Here is an 18,464-nt window from a genome sequence, read left to right as displayed (position 1 = left end):
CGTCTGCACTCACCTGTGTGTGGATCAGTTCAGGTAGAGGAGCAGGTCTGAGTGTGAGAGCAGTGATGATGATGAGGGTTTATAAGGCAGACGTCTGGGCACGCATGAGCTGCTAAACAAGCCAAACACGGAAACACGACAGAAGCCTGAGGCAGGTTAGGTTTATTCTCACTTTACACCATCAAGACATTTGAGTTGTGTCTTTATGCTACACAAACAAACACAGTTATTATATGACTCTTCTGCATCTCTTTCCAGGTGAACAGGGTGTCTGCTGGGTTTTGTCTCTTAATATCCTTTGAAGTCTCCTCTTCTCACCAATGTGAAGGTAACGTGTTCACCAAGGTTCAGGAGCAGGGCCACGCCTCAACCACTCCTCTGATCACCTGACGGAGTCTACTTTTACCGTCTCCATTCTCATGACCCCGCCCTTTCCCTCCCTCTCATCCATTCCTCCCATAGCAGTTTAAACAGTGTGTCTCATATGTCCAGAGGCCGTTGTGATTATTCGAAGCAGCAAAGTGAAGCGTCACTAAAGAGACAAAGCACAAATCTTTTGAGCAAACGCACCCACTCAATCCACAATAAGGCACGATATGACCTAAGAGCCCAATATGATGAGAATCCTAGCACATGAACTCACTGCCCAACCTTAATGTAAACAGAGAGAATAGAGCTAAACATGTGTTAATAAGCACAGATAAAGTCCCTGCTCACTGATCTATCTTGTTAGAAGATAAGATGTAATGTTACTTTTGATTGACATCCTCCAACTTGAATGAACTGAATTTAAAGCTGCAGGACAAGTCAATTAAATTCATTAATAATTAATTATTAATAATCAATAAGTACTTTATTTAAGATGCAGATTTCTTCAAAGCTTCTCTTATGTAATTGAATCTATAAATGCTTCCCTTACTCTACTTTAAATGAGAAGAACATTTATTAATATCGTATGTATTCTTTATAATTCCTCTCGTTCAATTTGAACGATGAATATTGTTGAGATATTATTCAATCGACTTTCTTTGTTTGATTTGATAATCAGCTGTTGACTACGTACAGACGTTGATACAACTGTTAGGCTATACTTCAATATATACGGGACTCACATCTGATATGAGCAGAAATGACAACTGACAGCAGCAGAGAAGAGAACGTTCTTAAAGTCTGACAGCAACGATGTGATTGGCTTAAAGAAACTGTGCAGAATCTGGTTGGTTGATTGAAAGTGAACGCCCACAATCAGCTGATAGTGTAATGACAGAGAGAGAGAGAGATAGAGAGAGAGAGAGACTATGAATGAAAAAGAGTGTAAAGAGAGTCTTCCTGACTCAACTTCAGCTCTCATGTTTCCTCACCATGTATTTCAGCTCTGACCTTCTTCAGTAAAGCAGTTCAGCTTCTTTAAATCTGATCGTTTCACAGTTCACTTCTTCAGGATTGCATTTGTGCTCAAAGGTTTCTGTATTTTCAGCGTTCTGTGATTCACTGTGTCTGTCAGCATTCACACGCCTTCTCTGCTGGAAGAGCATGGTCTAGTCTTTGTTTGTGACCCGGCTGGTGAAGGTAGAGTCATCTGCAAACTTCACAACAGAGTTCTCTTCCTGTTTGAGGGAGCAGTGTGGGTGTACAGTGTGAAGAGGAGGGGGCTGAGCACACAGCCCTGGGGGGCTCCGGTGTTCAACACTATGGTGGACGAGGGTTGGATGTGCTGGAGAACCTGTTTCTCAGAGCACTTCTTCAGAGTGAGTCATGTAGACTGGACCCTGCAGACTTTAGGTGCAGGAACTATGGCGGCTGTGCTGAAGCAGGACGGAACACTCACATGTTTTTAGTCCACGACCAGCGATGTCATCAGAACCAGCATGTCTTACATATTACACTTAATACCATTTAAACTACAATCTTAATCTGCCGGTTAGATATATTTTAAATATCAAAAAACCCAGTATAAATAAGTATATATGTACACATCTCAATGTTGTATATATATAATTATTTCAATCTCTTATTATTTAGCCCTCAAGCAGGTAACGTTGCAGTTTGAAGGTCTAACATTAATGAGTCCTTATTAGCGCTAGAAGATGCACTTCTGGTATTTGAGACTTGCTTGGTGTCTGCTGGATGTCTGCAGCTGTTTGTAACGCTAATATCAGCCACAGCTACTTTATTAGATGCTGTGTTTTCAGATTCATCTACTGGACAGAAAATCTGAAAACGTAGCTTAAAGTTTACGGAGCCCGACAACAACAATAAAACATTGTGGGTGACTGTGGCTAAGTGGAGAGCAGGGCCATCCTGCAATCAGAGTATCGGCGGTTCGATCCCCGGCTCCGCCTCCACTAGTCACATGTCAATGTGTTCTTGAGACACTTAACCCCAGATTGCTCCCGTAGCTGAGCCTACGGTGTGTAGATAGAATCTGAATTGTAAGTCGCTTTGGATGAAAGAGTCTGCTAAATGACTAATGTAAAAAACATGATACTAAAACCATATTTGTGGTGAAATATCTTTTACTGACATACGTTACATCGGATTGCATTGCATCATGTATAATCACATTTTTGTAACTGAATCTCACGATTTCTGTTTGATCATTTAATTTGAAAGGATGGATTTCTTGTACAGGTAAACGGTCCCACTGATGTATCGCTCCTCCTTCGGCAGCTCCTTGACTCTCTCAGGGCTCAGATGTGGGTCCTCCATGTATCTGTCGGCCCGTTTGAGTCCTGCTGGATTCCACAGTCCCTCCTCCTCCATCAGCTGCAGCTCTCTCTCCAGATCCTTCTTGTATTCATCTCCTGCTGTTCCTGTGTGGTCGCCTCTCGACATGCAGACAAAACCACCTGCAGAAACACATCACATATTCCATTATAGTGAGTAATATACTAGAGGAGCAGATTATATGAACAAGGATTCGAACTACTCGCACACAGATCAACACAACCATTCAAAAACTAACAGACTCTGAGAGCTCCAAGAACATTAACTCTTAATATCTACAGTAACATTAGTGCTCTGTGTATATTATATCATCAGCTTATTGACTGGACTGCACCACCAAGACTCAACTCATCATATTTATATTTGAATAGTTAATATGTTTTGGGAAAACATAATGATCACCGACTAGTCTCTTTCTCAACATAATGAGGAAGTGTTTTTTGATCCACAAACTCATAAAATGTTAATAATGAACTTTTTTATTAAATGTTGGAATATGTTATTTGTTTTACTACAAAATAGACTCAAACACAAAACGGACTGGAGGTCTGGCTCCTGTGCATGAGGGGTGGGGGGGACTCTAACATGTCTCTGTTAGTTATTTAGAATTACAAAAAGACTCAAACGACCACAAAGACACAAACTACGACAAAGAGACACAAAACGACCACAAAGAGACACATAACAATCACAAAGAGACACAAAACGACCACAAACAGACACAAAACAATCACAAAGAGACACAAAACGACCACAAACAGACACAAAACAATCACAAAGAGACACAAAACGACCACAAACAGACACAAAACAATCACAAAGAGACACAAAACGACCACAAAGAGACACATAACAATCACAAAGAGACACAAAACGACCACAAACAGACACAAAACAATCACAAAGAGACACAAAACGACCACAAACAGACACAAAACAATCACAAACAGACACAAAACAATCACAAAGAGACACAAAACGACCACAAACAGACACAAAACAATCATAACGAGACACAAAACGACCACAAAGAGACACATAACAATCCCAAAGAGACACAAAACAATCACAAAGAGACACAAAACGACCACAAAGAGACACTAAACTACCACAAAGAGACACAAAACAATCACAAAGAGACACATAAAAGACACAAAACTACCACAAAGAGACACATAACAATCACAAAGAGACACAAAACAATCACAGAGACACAAAACGACCACAAAGAGACACAAAACGACCACAAAGAGACACAAAACAATCACAAAGAGACACATAACGACCACAAAGAGACACAAAACAATCACAAAGAGACACAAAACGACCACAAAGAGACACAAAACGACCACAAAGAGACACAAAACAATCACAAAGAGACACATAACAATCACAAAGAGACACAAAACAATCACAGAGACACAAAACGACCACAAAGAGACACAAAACGACCACAAAGAGACACAAAACAATCACAAAGAGACACATAACGACCACAAAGAGACACAAAACAATCACAAAGAGACACAAAACAACCACAAAACGACCACAAAGAGACACAAAACAATCACAAAGAGACACATAACGACCACAAAGAGACACAAAACAATCACAAAGAGACATAAAACGACCACAAAGAGACACAAAACGACCACAAAGAGACACAAAACAATCACAAAGAGACACAAAACGACCACAAAGAGACACAAAACAATCACAAAGAGACATAAAACGACCACAAAGAGACACAAAACAATCACAAAGAGACATATAACAATCACAAAGAGACACAAAACAATCACAAAGAGACACAAAACGAACACAAAGAGACACATAACAATCACAAAGAGACACAAAACTATCACAAAGAGACACAAAACGACCACAAAGAGACACAAAACAATCACAAAGAGACACATAACAGACACAAAACGACCACAAAGAGACACAAAACAATTACAGAGACACATAACGACCACAAACAGACACAAAACAGTCACAAAGAGACACAAAACGACCACAAAGAGACACAAAACAATCACAAAGAGACACAAAATGACCACAAAGAGACACAAAACAATCACAAAGAGACACAAAACGACCACAAAGAGACACATAACAATCACAAAGAGACACAAAACTATCACAAAGAGACACAAAACGACCACAAAGAGACACAAAACAATCACAAAGAGACACATAACAGACACAAAACGACCACAAAGAGACACAAAACAATTACAGAGACACATAACGACCACAAAGAGACACAAAACAATGACAAAGAGACACAAAACGACCACAAAGAGACACAAAACAACCACAAAGAGACACAAAACAATCACAGAGACACAAAACGACCACAAAGAGACACAAAAAATCACAAAGAGACACAAAACGACCACAAACAGACACAAAACAATCACAAAGAGACACAAAACGATCACAAAGAGACATAAAACGACCACAAAGAGACACAAAACGACCACAAACAGACACAAAACAATCACAAACAGACACAAAACGACCACAACAGGACTCAAACAACCACATAGAAATAAAACTACCACTGAGACACAAGGTACTACATAAAGAGTCAAACAACCACAGAGAATCAAGTGGACACCACACCCTTGGTCGTTGTTGGTTCAGAGTTCTTAAACCACTAAAAACTAAAAGGTTTTTACTAGAGTATTACTAGAGATGCTCTCATGGCTAATAGATGTGGCTGTTAGTTGGTGACCTGGTTTGGCGGCGTTGCAGAGCTCCCTGACAACACTGACTGGTGCAAAACCAGAATCCAGAGCACCGTTGATGATCACCACATCAAATGCACCTGAAACCAGGAGAAGAACAGGAGCCATGTTCAGATTCCAGGAAAGACTGAAAATATGATATTTGTGAGGAAAATAAAGACCATTAAGCATCAGATGAATAGGTTCCACCAGATGTTCCGAAGCTCAAACTGAGCCTCATTCTAACTACCGAGTTTAGTTTTATCACTAAATTAAAACAGGATCATCTCACACACTAGTCGTTACTTAGAGGTGAGCTGTTAGTAACTCTGCTGCCTTCAAGTGAGGTCGTGTTTACCGAGTTCATGAGCGAGTCGGTGAACTCTTGACGTATTCACAACCTCCTAAGTGGAGACCTTCTGAAAGCTCCAAGTTCCTAAGTTTTGACGTGTTTGCTGACGTTTTGGTGGATGATTAGTTAATAAATGGTAATAATATCAGTCGTATAAAGTTTTACTTTGTAATCTTATAACATGTATGAGGTAAATGTGTTTTTCCCGGCGGCCTCATCTTTCTCATCTGTAAGTATGCCTTTGTGTTTATGTGTTTACTTACCTGCTAGCTTACTAAAGTGTTAGCCTAGGTGGCTCCTAGACGCTGACTGTGGTGGCGGGCGTGGGTGGCTCAGCTGTGGAGGGGACGGAGTGTGGGAGTGGTTCAGGGAACGGTGCCGGGAAGAGACTTAATTAGACGCAGCTGAAACTGATCCTGATTGTCTCACTCTCAGCTGTATTTAATCAACAGTAGCGACGGAAGCGAGAGGGACAGCTCGGGACGAGCACAGTGAGATACTGGAACGGACAGGACGGGAGAGCACTGCAAAACTCCCACGGCGTGTGCTCGGAGGCAAGGCAGGAGAGCACACGGCCAAGCTAGTCAGATTCCATGACAATAAAGAACATTTCAAACCGTCATTTAACCGTGTGCTGGCATCCTTGTGCTCACCAGACCCACCGGGTAGCAGGGACTCTGTTACACTGACGATAACGTTAATCTTGCCGTTACCGAGCAGCGGTGTTCTCTGACCTCTTCAACATCGAACATATTGTGTGAACGACTTCCTGCGTCGTAACCACGAGCTCACGATTACAGCCACTAACTGTAGCTCAGTGAACCACCTGACAAAGCTAACGTTGGCTAGCTAGCTTAGCAGTGAGTGTGTATGTGTGAGTGTCATGTACCAGTCGGTGCAGGCAGTGGCTCTGTTCCCAGTAAGGCCAGTTTGAGCTCCTTATAGAGGCCGGTCTTAGCAGCTTGATCCAGCATGCCTTGACTGCCGTCCACTCCCACAAAGTGCTTGAAGCCCAGTTCAACCATCTGTAAACACAAGAAGAAGAAGACGACCAACATTAACAGTGAAACCTCTAAAGAGTGAGGTTCGGTCTGATCGTCTGTCCATCCAGCACTTTACCAGCTTCTACTGGGACAGGATTTGTCCAGTTGTAGAAGGCACACCTGGTGGATCTGAACTCTACTGAGTGCAACTTTCTAGTTTTCTACTAATTTCCTCCACACTTTCCTGGACAGAACTCTGTAATTTAGTATTCATTGCAGAGGAAATAGAATGTTTAGTTGATGCTACCATCAAAATAATGTACGTACGTAGATTACATTTCACTAGGAGCAACAGAAATAGACTTTACGTGTAAAATCGAAGTAGATCTGCTCAATCAGACTGATTTTATTGATTTTATGCAGATGACAGTATTGTCTGTATGTGGTTCCTCTCAAACTCAAACTGTAGAATTACAATCTGCCTTTAACGTTCAGGCGTCTCTACAGAACAAAAACGTCCTGTGTGGAGATTGTCCTTGATATTTCATGCTGTTATGTTACCTGAACCTCCTACTTGGTGTTATTTATCAGCGTTGGAATTTCAAAATAAAGTGTGATCAGAATGTGTTCTTCTGTTAACCCTTTTGACTTTAAAGCAACAGGCTCACCAGTTTAGCAATCCATCCAGACCCACAGGCTACGTCCAGAACACGAGCTTCTCCACGACTCCCTGGGAAGTTATCCGACAGGAAGTCTACTGCCAGGTGGGGTGCTCTGTAGCTCATCAGGTTGTGATCCTGTTTCAAAAAAATGAAAAATTCCAGTTGGTAGTTTTTACTTAACAACGTAACTAAGTATTTCTACACCGTGGTAGTATTAGTACTGTTACTTTAATGGAAAATCTAAATACTTCATCCATCACTGGTTAAAGAGTGGTGGAAGGAGGTGGTGTACAGAGTACCTGAACAGGTAGTTCATTTTCGAGAAAACTCTCTGTCACACAGAGAGTTTATCGCCGTGCAGCTTGAAGCTCGCAACCAAGTTTAACCGAGGAACTCGAAGAACCACATCGACCGCTAATAAGTCGCCTCACAGTAAGAGGCTTTATGTCTGGGCAGTCAGGTCATAGTGTGTTTATTACCTTGTTTTGTTTTGTGTTAAGTTCACTGTATTGTTATAACGTGTTGTTGTGTATGCTCACGGACCGCCGAGTTCTGTTAGTGCTGTGAAGAAACTACTGTTGTGTTCCATACTGCTGCAATAGTGTTATGTTAGATCAGTAACTATCATTTTAAAGACCAAAACCACAGCTGGATTTAATAAACTCTGTTATATTTTACAGAGCAGCTTTCTGTGATTACTTTGCATGTGTATTGTGATAATAGCTGATATGTGGTCTGTGCTCGAATTCAAACCTTCACTGTTCACTCTGAATGTGTAATAGTACTCTGACTGTTGACATTGTGAGTGAATACTAATTATGAGTTTGGTTATTGGTCCCTGTTCTCAGGGTGGTGCCCCGTTATTATTAATAATTGTTAATTATCTTATTGATATTAATAATTCTATTGATATCAATAATTTAGTTTTTCATATTTGCTGATAACTCAAACACGCTCCTGATAGGTCCCAACAGCAGGTAGAGAACAGAGTACCTGAGCAGGTAGAGAACAGAGTACCTGAACAGGTAGTGAACAGAGTACCTGAACAGGTAGTGAACAGAGTACCTGAACAGGTAGTGAACAGAGTACCTGAACAGGTAGTGAACAGAGTACCTGAGCAGGTAGTGAACAGAGTACCTGAGCAGGTAGAGAACAGAGTACCTGAACAGGTAGAGAACAGAGTACCTGAGCAGGTAGAGAACAGAGTACCTGAACAGGTAGTATTGTGGAATATTTCTTATGACTAGTCGGGAGCAGAAAGTGAAGGTTTTCAATCAATGTAAAATAAACAGAGTTTTGATGAATGATCAAAGTTTGTAAAGTCAATTTATTTGCTTGCAAGCAAAGAGAACAGTCTCACAGACACATTGCAGTGATCTGTAAGAGTGGTCTACCTAACAGTCACAATGCATGGACATTTATGCTCAGACAGCTTCCTGTTATCTGCTTAGCTAACAAGAATACACAAAGAACACAGTTAAAGGCAGGTCATCCTTCGAGCCTTAGTATACTTCATTTAAAGACAGTCAGGAAGACGCTTTATCTCCTGTTTGCAAATCCCTTTGTTCAGTTTGCCTTACAATAAACCGTTTAAACACACAGCAGATGCTTCCTTTGAAGCCACTGTGACATTGTTAAAATGACCATTTGCAGAGACAGAATAGACATTCTTTACCCTCACACATCATATATGCATGCAAAGGTTTACGCCTTTACAACTTCAGATAATGCGTCACAAAGGAAGTTAAAAGTATTTCAAACAGAGGATCTCTGTTAGTCAAGGCCTCTCTGTGTCTCTGTCTTACTAAGAAGAAAGAAACAGTGCACAATGATAACAGATAACAAGACACCTGGATACTAAACTAATCAAAGTCATCTACTGAAACTACAGTTTGGTGTCTGCACTTTTAGGACTTACATTCTTTAAACCTTCACATGAGACTATGACATATTTTCCCATTACAGTAGAGAACAGAGTACCTGAGCAGGTAGAGAACAGAGTACCTGAGAAGTTAGAGTACAGAGTACTTGAACAGGTAGAGTACAGAGGGTTTCCTGGTACTTTAAGTTCCCATCAAACCTAAACTCAGATCAGGTTCTTTGAACAAACCTCCTCATAGTTTTCTGCCCAGCTGTCGTAGAACTGAACACAAAGTTTTGGATCAGAACTTTTAGAGGACTGAAATGCGGCCCTGGCATCAAATTCAGTTCTGCAGGAGTCGGACATGATGAGGAGGAGATCCTGCAGGAGACAGACCATAGACATGATTATAAGATATGTTATTGTCACATAATGAAACTGTCAGAGCAATCAATATGAAGTCAAAGATACTGTAAGATAAGAGATCAGATAAACCATTTAATAAATATAGTAGATAAAATGAGAAATTCGGCTGTTGCAACAGCAAAAAAGACATAAATAAGCACAGATACATAGAGAAGTATAATATTGACTATCATGTGTTCATACAGCAACATAATAGAAATATAATACAGTATGTAATGTAGTATTATATTATAGTATAGTGTAGAGTAATATGGTGCAGTATAAAGTGGAATAAAGTGCAAATGAAATAGAGTAAAACACAATATCAAATGTAATATAGTAAAGTATAATGAAGCCTAATATAATATAATACAATACAAAATAAAGAAAATCTGATTTACTGCAGTTCATTTTCATCCGTAGTCTCAGTAAATACTTTCAATGTTGGTTAGTTGAAAAAGAAACATCTTCCCAACTCTGACGCCTCTTAGTGGTCAAACTAACAAAGACACAGAAACACATCAGACACACACTTCATACCTCGACCTCAGAGGTACATGTTGTACTTTATACTGTACTACACCTCAGAGGGACATATTGTACTTTATACTGTACTACACCTCAGAGGTGCATATTGTACTTTATACTGTACTACACCTCAGAGGTGCATATTGTACTTTATACTGTACTACATCTCAGAGGTACATATTGTACTTTATACTGTACTACATCTCAGAGGGACATATTGTACTTTATACTGTACTACACCTCAGAGGTGCATATTGTACTTTATACTGTACTACATCTCAGAGGTACATATTGTACTTTATACTGTACTACACCTCAGAGGGACATATTGTACTTTATACTGTACTACATCTCAGAGGTACATATTGTATTTTTTATTGTACTACATCTCAGAGGTACATATTGTACTTTTACTGTACTACATCTCAGAGGTGCATATTGTACTTTATACTGTACTACATCTCAGAGGTGCATATTGTACTTTAAACTGTACTACACCTCAGAGGGACATATTGTACTTTATACTGTACTACACCTCAGAGGTACATATTGTACTTTTACTACACTACATCTCAGAGGTGCATATTGTACTTTATACTGTACTACATCTCAGAGGTACATATTGTACTTTATACTGTACTACATCTCAGAGGTGCATATTGTACTTTATACTGTACTACACCTCAGAGGGACATATTGTACTTTATACTGTACTACATCTCAGAGATGCATATTGTACTTTATACTGTACTACATCTCAGAGGTACATATTGTACTTTTACTACACTACAGAGCTAAATATTGTACTTTTACTACACCACAGAGCTTTTACTCCGCTACAACTCAGAGGTAAATGTTGTACTTTTTTTAACATTAGTCTTTAAATTTCTCTTTAACTCTCTTTAGCCCGACCGAAGACCATCTGGGGTTCCACGAAGAAAGATTAGCGTACAGCGTGTCGTAGAATGCACTTTTAAGGAACGAAATATAATGATGTTACACACGTTATATATCCAGTTAAAGAACAAAGTCTGGGCAACAATATCATCGAAGCCATTTTTACATTGTCCAAACACAATTCTACGCAACTAATATAAGCAACTAAAAGAATTACCACTATATCAGGTATTTTTCACCATGAGTCCGCCGTCTACGCACTCCGGTCTGAGCTAACAACACAAAGCTAAAAGCTAACACGGACAACCGAGATATCAGAAAGCAAGAGAATTCGACACAGATTCCAAAGATATCTTCAAAATTTCTCTCCATGAAACCATTACAGAGTTATGAGCAAACAAGCACCAGAACCACAAACCGCTTCATCAATAATAATCATGAACGCACCTCACCGTGAGCTGATTTCGTGAACAGAACGGATAAATTCCCGGTTATTTCCATTTAATTATGTGTTCGACGTATATCCTGTTTGTCATTGAACTGTTTCCTTGAAGAAAGGGGGATCTACCTAACGTAGGGGAGCTGGGGTAGGGATTTGACTTTCAGCGTATCGGATTTTACTCTTCGTGAGGGACTCTTCGCAGTTTTGATTCTGACTGGCTAACGATTCTGCCAATCAATACCACGTTGTCCCAGGTCAATTCTATGGACTTTGACGCATCGAAGGAGGGTTCATTGACTGAAATCGACCAATGGGCTGCTGAGGTAGGCCCGCATAGACACAGAGCAACTGCAGGCAGACGAGACAGCTCCATGGATCACAGAAGACACAAACAGGCTCAGAGAGGATTCAGGCTCTCAAAATAAAGCCAACCTGCTGTATTTGGATAGATTGAACACCATTAGTGATAAAACAAGTGAAATATATAGTTATATAGTATATAAAATTAAAATGGAACAGCTGGTTCCAAAATTACCATTTTGGTGGCCTCGCCTGACCTCTCTGTACTAAAACCTCTCCAATTTTGTTCTACTTCACTTTATCACAGTCAAACTTTGCACAGAGACTGTTCACATGTTGTGCTATGATTTGGGAGTTTTTAGACCTGCAGCTGCATCATTCCAAAGAAATAATAACAATAAAAGTGCTTTTTTTCAGGCAAACCTGAAACCTTTCAATTTGAGCTGTGTGCCATCTTCATTTACTTTTAACCAGTAACATATACACTGATATGTACACATCTGAACAAATCTCACAAGTGTTACCTGTATTATAACAGCAAAATTATTAAAATAGACCTTGTAGTTGCAGAAATACACTCTTTTTAGTATGAGTATGCAATTTTCGAACAGAGGCCTAAAATTAGGGCTAGGGGTTCAACTTTAAACCTAGATTTAATTCTGTAGCACCAAAACTTTAAACTTCAAGTTAAAATGAAATGCAGGATTAACTTTAAGTGAAGCGACCTAGAAGCGTTCCAGGAGCAGGACTCTACATGCATTTTAATGAGCTGTCTACTTTACTTTTATGAATATGATGAACAACAACAACATGGGAAACAGGTAAAGCACGTTTTATTACATACCGTGTGGTACAAATGAAGCTCTAGCGTGAGTTCAGACAGGAAGACGATACTCTTGCATGTCTAAGCCTGTACTTCCTTCCTCATACATCTGTCAGTCACTCCTCACACGAGCTCACTCATTACTTCCTTGCTGTTATCGTTCGAAGCTTTCAATCATGATATCAGCTGTTTAGATCAGCTGGTCTCTTCTATCCAATAGCACAGGTAGCCTATCATGTAGCTGCTGTCTCTTTTAAATAAGATCTTCTCTCTACCTTCAGTACGTTCATGCTGCTGTTACACGCCCCTCCACCTCCCCATCTACACCCAATCTTCATCAGATTCATCACCTTCATCAACTCATCATTCTATCAGCCTCGTGAAGGTGTGAGAGTCGTCTGCACTCACCTGTGTGTGGATCAGTTCAGGTAGAGGAGCAGGTCTGAGTGTGAGAGCAGTGATGATGATGAGGGTTTATAAGGCAGACGTCTGGGCACGCATGAGCTGCTAAACAAGCCAAACACGGAAACACGACAGAAGCCTGAGGCAGGTTAGGTTTATTCTCACTTTACACCATCAAGACATTTGAGTTGTGTCTTTATGCTACACAAACAAACACAGTTATTATATGACTCTTCTGCATCTCTTTCCAGGTGAACAGGGTGTCTGCTGGGTTTTGTCTCTTAATATCCTTTGAAGTCTCCTCTTCTCACCAATGTGAAGGTAACGTGTTCACCAAGGTTCAGGAGCAGGGCCACGCCTCAACCACTCCTCTGATCACCTGACGGAAGCTGTAGCTGTGGGCCTTTCTCAATATGTGTACTTCTCTGTACTTGTGAACTCGTGGACTTATGAAACGTCATCAGTCTCAGCCCAAGTACTGTTCCAATTCAAAGTTCGCATCGAGCCAAGCATGGTCCAAATGCCAGGATGTGGCTCGCTCCGCCCATTTTACCGGGGATGCATCGGAGGTGACTTGTCTGTTGGGACAGCCAAATATCCCAGAATGCATTTTGCACCAGCAACAGGAAACAATGGCGGAGGAGAAATCACACAACTGGAAGTTGAAACTTTCGAAATACTACTGTTGTTAAATCACAGAAAGTAATTTTAGGATGTTTTGAGGCGAGAAGTTAGTTGTTTAAGCATCAAATCTGTGGTCGGTTTGTTAAAATTCAGCCGATTTAAAAATCTGCTCCGAAGATTTAGGAGATGTGAGGCTGAGCGCTCATGTTACCCGCCTAGAACTGCCTGATCTCGGCAGTAAACCCCCACAGCACCGGGGGCTCAGCGCTCACGGTGCCCGCCTAGAACAGCCTGATCTCGGCGAGTCTTTTTGAAACCTGCCGCTGGTATTGACGTCTCTGTAGCGTTTTCCTCGTCGGCAAAGAGTACAGCAATCCGGATCTGATCCACATACATATACATACAATTACAATTATATATATGAATATATAATTGTAATTGTATATATATATACATACAATTACAATTATATATTCATATATATATATATATGTAGAAATACATATAATTATATATACAATTATATATGTATATATAATTGTATATAGAAATACATATAATTGTATGTATATATATGTGTGTATATAATATAATACACTTATTGAATAATATATAATTTTTTATTTTAAATGAAAACAGCAGGGTTGTCATATTTAGTTTGATTGTAAAAATACTTTACAGTAAAAAACCGGATTAAATCATTAGCGAGACCAGCTGAGGTGGTGATGTCATCAAGTAAACTGCTGTTCCAATTGTCCTACTGCCTTCTCTGGACTTGAAGTCTGGACTCCAAGTCCAGACTTCCAAAAGTTCACAAGTCCGTACTTGTGAACTTGGGTATTGAAAAGTCTCAATTCAGGGTCCGCATCCTTCGGAGGCTGCATTCGTAGACCGGTTGCGTCACAGCGCTGCGACTAGGCTGTCCCATTTCGCATGTTTGTTGAAGACTCCTTCAAATGCAGCCTTCTTCCCCCAGATTCGGAGGACACATCTGATGGATCCTTCGTGGCCCAGCATATCCCAAGATGCATTCCGTGCCGGTGAACGTTTTATTTGAACCAACATGGCGGCGAGTGTAGCGAGCGCTGGAGAAGCGGCAGCTTTCACTTTTAAAAGTAAGTATTGGGTTTCAACTCACTCGAATGTCACCGATACTAATGTTAAAACAAAAGAGATCTTATAACATGACGTGTGTTAAAGTGATCCGTTAAATTACGTTTGTAACTGACAAGCTATCTAACGTTAGCCGCTGCGCTATTACCGGCAGCTCGGCTGCCTGCATCCGACCGTAGTAAGCCTTGTAAAGTAACTTTTAATAACTTCACTTTCAAACCTCAGAGGTTGAATAATATCTTACCGAGTTTGTGATGATTTTACAGATGATTTATACTTTATATCATGTACATAAACGGACCAACGTGAGCTCAGGTAGACAGGTTGTGAACCTGAAATATCACTTTAAATCCAATAACGTTTCAAACGTTGAGATTAACTACACGAATACACTGAATTTGAGTATTTTGCTGATTGTGTTCTTTTGTTACAGAGAGCAGGAGCTGAGGGGAGAACGATGGACAAACATTCAGCAGCCGTAGCTTTGAATTAAGACATTAGTCCATTTGTAATATCTCCATGTGACCATCCTGTACTTAAGGTTACAGTTACATGAGCTCTCATCCTGTACAAAGCCTTCACTAATAACACAACCAGTAGTTTTATATACAAATATAAAGTATGTGCACATGTGTTACTGAGAGTTAATAAACACGTTTGCTGACATTTGTTTTGCTGCTGTTAATGTTAACTGTCTTGATTGATTTCCTCTGCTTTATATGTATATGTAAATATATATGTATGTGTATATGCGTATATATGCATGTGTATATATGTACATGTAAATATATATATATATGTAAATATATGTGTGTGAATGAAATAAAATAAAGTTATTGATAAATACATTTAATTACAAGAACTATAACTGATTGAAAATTAGTTATTTAACATAGTAACTCATTTAATTAACTGATTATTAATTTAGAAAAACAATATTATGAAAAATAACTATGAATGAATTACTGAATATATGATTAAAAACACTAAACTCAAACCTTTAAAGTATATATACTGAAACGGTTTTAGTTTAATGTATTTGTGTATATATATATATATATACAGTATATATATATAATACATAATCCTGCTGAGCAGGTATTATACACAGTTGTGTGAAAAAGTGTTTGCCCCCTTCCTGATTTCTTGTTGTTTTGCATGTTTGTCACACTTAAATGTTTCAGATCATCAAACAAATTTAAATATTAGACAAAGATAACACAAGTAAACACAAAATGCAGTTTTTAAATGAAGGTTTTTATTATTAAGGGGGGAAAAAAAAATCCAAACCTACATGGCCCTGTGTGAAAAAGTGATTGCCCCCCCCTGTTAAAACATAAATTAACTGTGGTTTATCACATCTTTGGAAAGCTGAGTTCAATTTCTCTAGCCACACCCAGGCCTGATTACTGCCACACCTGTTCTCAATCAAGAAATCACTTAAATAGGACCTGCCTGACAAAGTGAGGTAGACCAAAAGATCCTCAAAAGCTAGACATCATGCAAAGAAATTCAGGAACAAATGAATGGGGGCATGAATTTAAATAGCCACTGGCTATTGAAGCTAATGGTATCAAAGTGTCTGTATGGGAAAGAAGAAGCACAAAGTGTTATTATATGCAGATGATTTACTATTGTATGTTGGTAACTCCCAAAATTCAGCCCCAAACATTGTCTGTTTCTTTTCAAATCACAAATGACAACAGAGACTTTGACAATAATGTTTTATTAATGTCAATACATTGATAAACATAATAAACAGTGGTGGAAGTGGTGGAAGAAGTATTACGATATTTTACTTAAGTATCAAAAGTATCAATACCAAACAAAAAAAAGTAAAATTGGTGAATTCTAATATGTTGTTCATTCTGTACTCATGACATCAGAGAGACAGATCCTCTTGTGTTCTCACTGAGCTTCTTCCTTTATCTCCACTTAAATGGTTCTTTAAGGAGTTTTTCTTTCCTGATGTGAAGGTCAGAGGTCAGAGGATGTTGTATGTTGTACAGATTGTAAAGACCTCTGAGGCTAGTTTGTAGTTTTATGATATACAAATATATATATATATATTTGTATATCATAAAATAACGCAACTACAATCAAGAAAATGTACTTCAAGTATAAAAAGTAAAAGCAATTATCTCACAACATACTGGTACTCAAGAAGTACTCAAAACATTTACTGCAGTGAAAGTACCATTACCAAATAATAAATATAAATTTAATAAATATATTTTAATATAACAAATATTCATAAAAATATTTTTCATATAATATAATATTTATCTAATTATCTATCATTATTTTATTTTAATATAATATTTATTATAACATTATAATTTAGAAATATAATCTTATATAAATATAAACTAAATATTCCAATACAAGTCAAAGTTATTACAAACATGTAAACTAACCAGACACTCGTCCTTGACTGGTCACTTCTGTGACATGAGGACTGATTGGCTCCACCTGCTGTTCAGCCAGCCAATCAGGACCTAACAAGATAAAACGTTTTCAGCTTTGTGACGATTTTCATCTCCAGCAGTAATGCATCAAAGGAGCAGGATACTCCACCTCTTGAAATCATAAACTTGAAGAGCAGTCTTTAGTATTGTTTCCCCCCTGGGCTTTGCCTCTCAGGCCTCAAACCAGCTGGGGCTGCATGCACGAGAGATGTTAGCCTTCAGGACATTCTGCCAGAAACCTTAGATTTGGATAACAAACCTACTGAGTAAGGTTTAGGGAAAAAAAAAATTTGGGGGTTAATTAAAATAAATGCTTTCTGGCAGAGAGCTATCTCAGTCACAGTAGATAAGTGGAGAGCAGGGCCGTCCTTCAATCAGAGGATCGGCAGTTCGATCCCCGGCTCCGCTAGTCGCATGTCGATGTGTCCTTGAGCAAGACACTTAACCCCAAACAATTGCTCCCGTAACTGAGCCTACGATGTAGAAATGTGATAGAATTGTAAGTCGCTTTGGATAAAAGCGTCTGCTAAATGACTGTAACGTAATGTAATGTCCTGAGTGCACCTGGAGAGGAAGACCTGAAGACACTGCTCAGGGCTGTTGCACCTCCTAAACCAGTGGTTCCCAAACTTTTTCTGTCAAGACCCCCTTTGATGATATAGGAACATTGGACGAACCCCCCCCCCCCCCCCCCCCCGCAACCCGACCCCAAATTTTTCTTGGTTTTTAATGAATTGCATTATAATGCATGAACTGTATAAAATATTTTTATTTCTTTCTAAAATAAGTACATATCACTTCACAGTTTATTCTTCAGTTTGTTTAACTGGGAAAAAAAATAGCAATAATAAAATATATATAAAATAAAAAATATATAAAATAATTTGTAAATACAATTAACTTAATTTCAAACAAAGTGCAAACAACATATACTGTATTTCCTCACATTGAACAGCAGGTTTTCTCAAACAATAAAATAACACAATCATGAACAAGGTGTGCAGGTCTACATGGACCATATTATTTTGTGATCATATTCCTATGTATATTCCTATTCATATATATCAATCAGTGACTGGTGTGGGCTTGCTTTGCTTTACAGATTTTGTCAAAGCGGGGTTGCTGGTTGGAGATAGCTACTC

General features: G+C 39.0%; 1 protein-coding gene and 1 long non-coding RNA gene across 3 annotated transcripts; one reads left to right on the top strand and one right to left on the bottom strand.

The window, feature by feature from the left end:
* Positions 1-2,498: 2,498 nt before the first annotated feature.
* On the bottom strand, positions 2,499-12,869 carry LOC142934093 (methyltransferase-like protein 27). Of its 2 annotated transcripts, XM_076078495.1 has the most exons (6): positions 12,737-12,869; positions 9,570-9,701; positions 7,466-7,594; positions 6,704-6,839; positions 5,471-5,563; positions 2,499-2,849 (listed from the first exon to the last, which is right to left on the bottom strand). In XM_076078495.1, exons 2-6 carry the CDS (start codon positions 9,684-9,686, stop codon positions 2,602-2,604), a joined length of 723 nt encoding a protein of 240 aa, XP_075934610.1. In that variant the 5' UTR covers positions 9,687-9,701; positions 12,737-12,869; the 3' UTR covers positions 2,499-2,601. The 2 variants fall into 2 exon arrangements, with proteins under 2 accessions (XP_075934610.1, XP_075934611.1); XM_076078496.1 differs by lacking the exon at positions 5,471-5,563.
* A 1,516-nt stretch (positions 12,870-14,385) lies between these two features.
* LOC142934099 (uncharacterized) lies at positions 14,386-15,702 on the top strand. The gene is made up of 2 exons (XR_012947678.1): positions 14,386-14,856; positions 15,288-15,702. It is a non-coding gene; the product is annotated as an uncharacterized LOC142934099 (long non-coding RNA).
* Positions 15,703-18,464: the final 2,762 nt, after the last annotated feature.

The sequence above is a fragment of the Anarhichas minor genome, unplaced genomic scaffold, assembly GCF_050575085.1.
Source record: "Anarhichas minor isolate MPS153535 unplaced genomic scaffold, ASM5057508v1 ptg000066l, whole genome shotgun sequence".
NCBI classification, from domain to species: domain Eukaryota; kingdom Metazoa; phylum Chordata; class Actinopteri; order Perciformes; family Anarhichadidae; genus Anarhichas; species Anarhichas minor.
Note: the sequence above shows the minus strand (reverse complement) of the source record. Positions and strands in the feature narration are given on the sequence as shown.

What these genes read in the sequence shown, in the direction of transcription:
- LOC142934093 (XM_076078495.1), bottom strand. Translation starts at nt 9,686, where the DNA reads ATGTCCGACTCCTGCAGAACTGAATTTGATGCCAGGGCCGCATTTCAG. An exon ending in GCCACTGCCTGCACCGACTG is followed by an intron (nt 5,564 to 6,703) that starts GTACATGACACT and finishes TCCTGGTTTCAG; the next exon opens with GTGCATTTGATGTGGTGATC. An exon ending in CTGCAACGCCGCCAAACCAG is followed by an intron (nt 2,850 to 5,470) that starts GTCACCAACTAA and finishes GTGTTTCTGCAG; the next exon opens with GTGGTTTTGTCTGCATGTCG.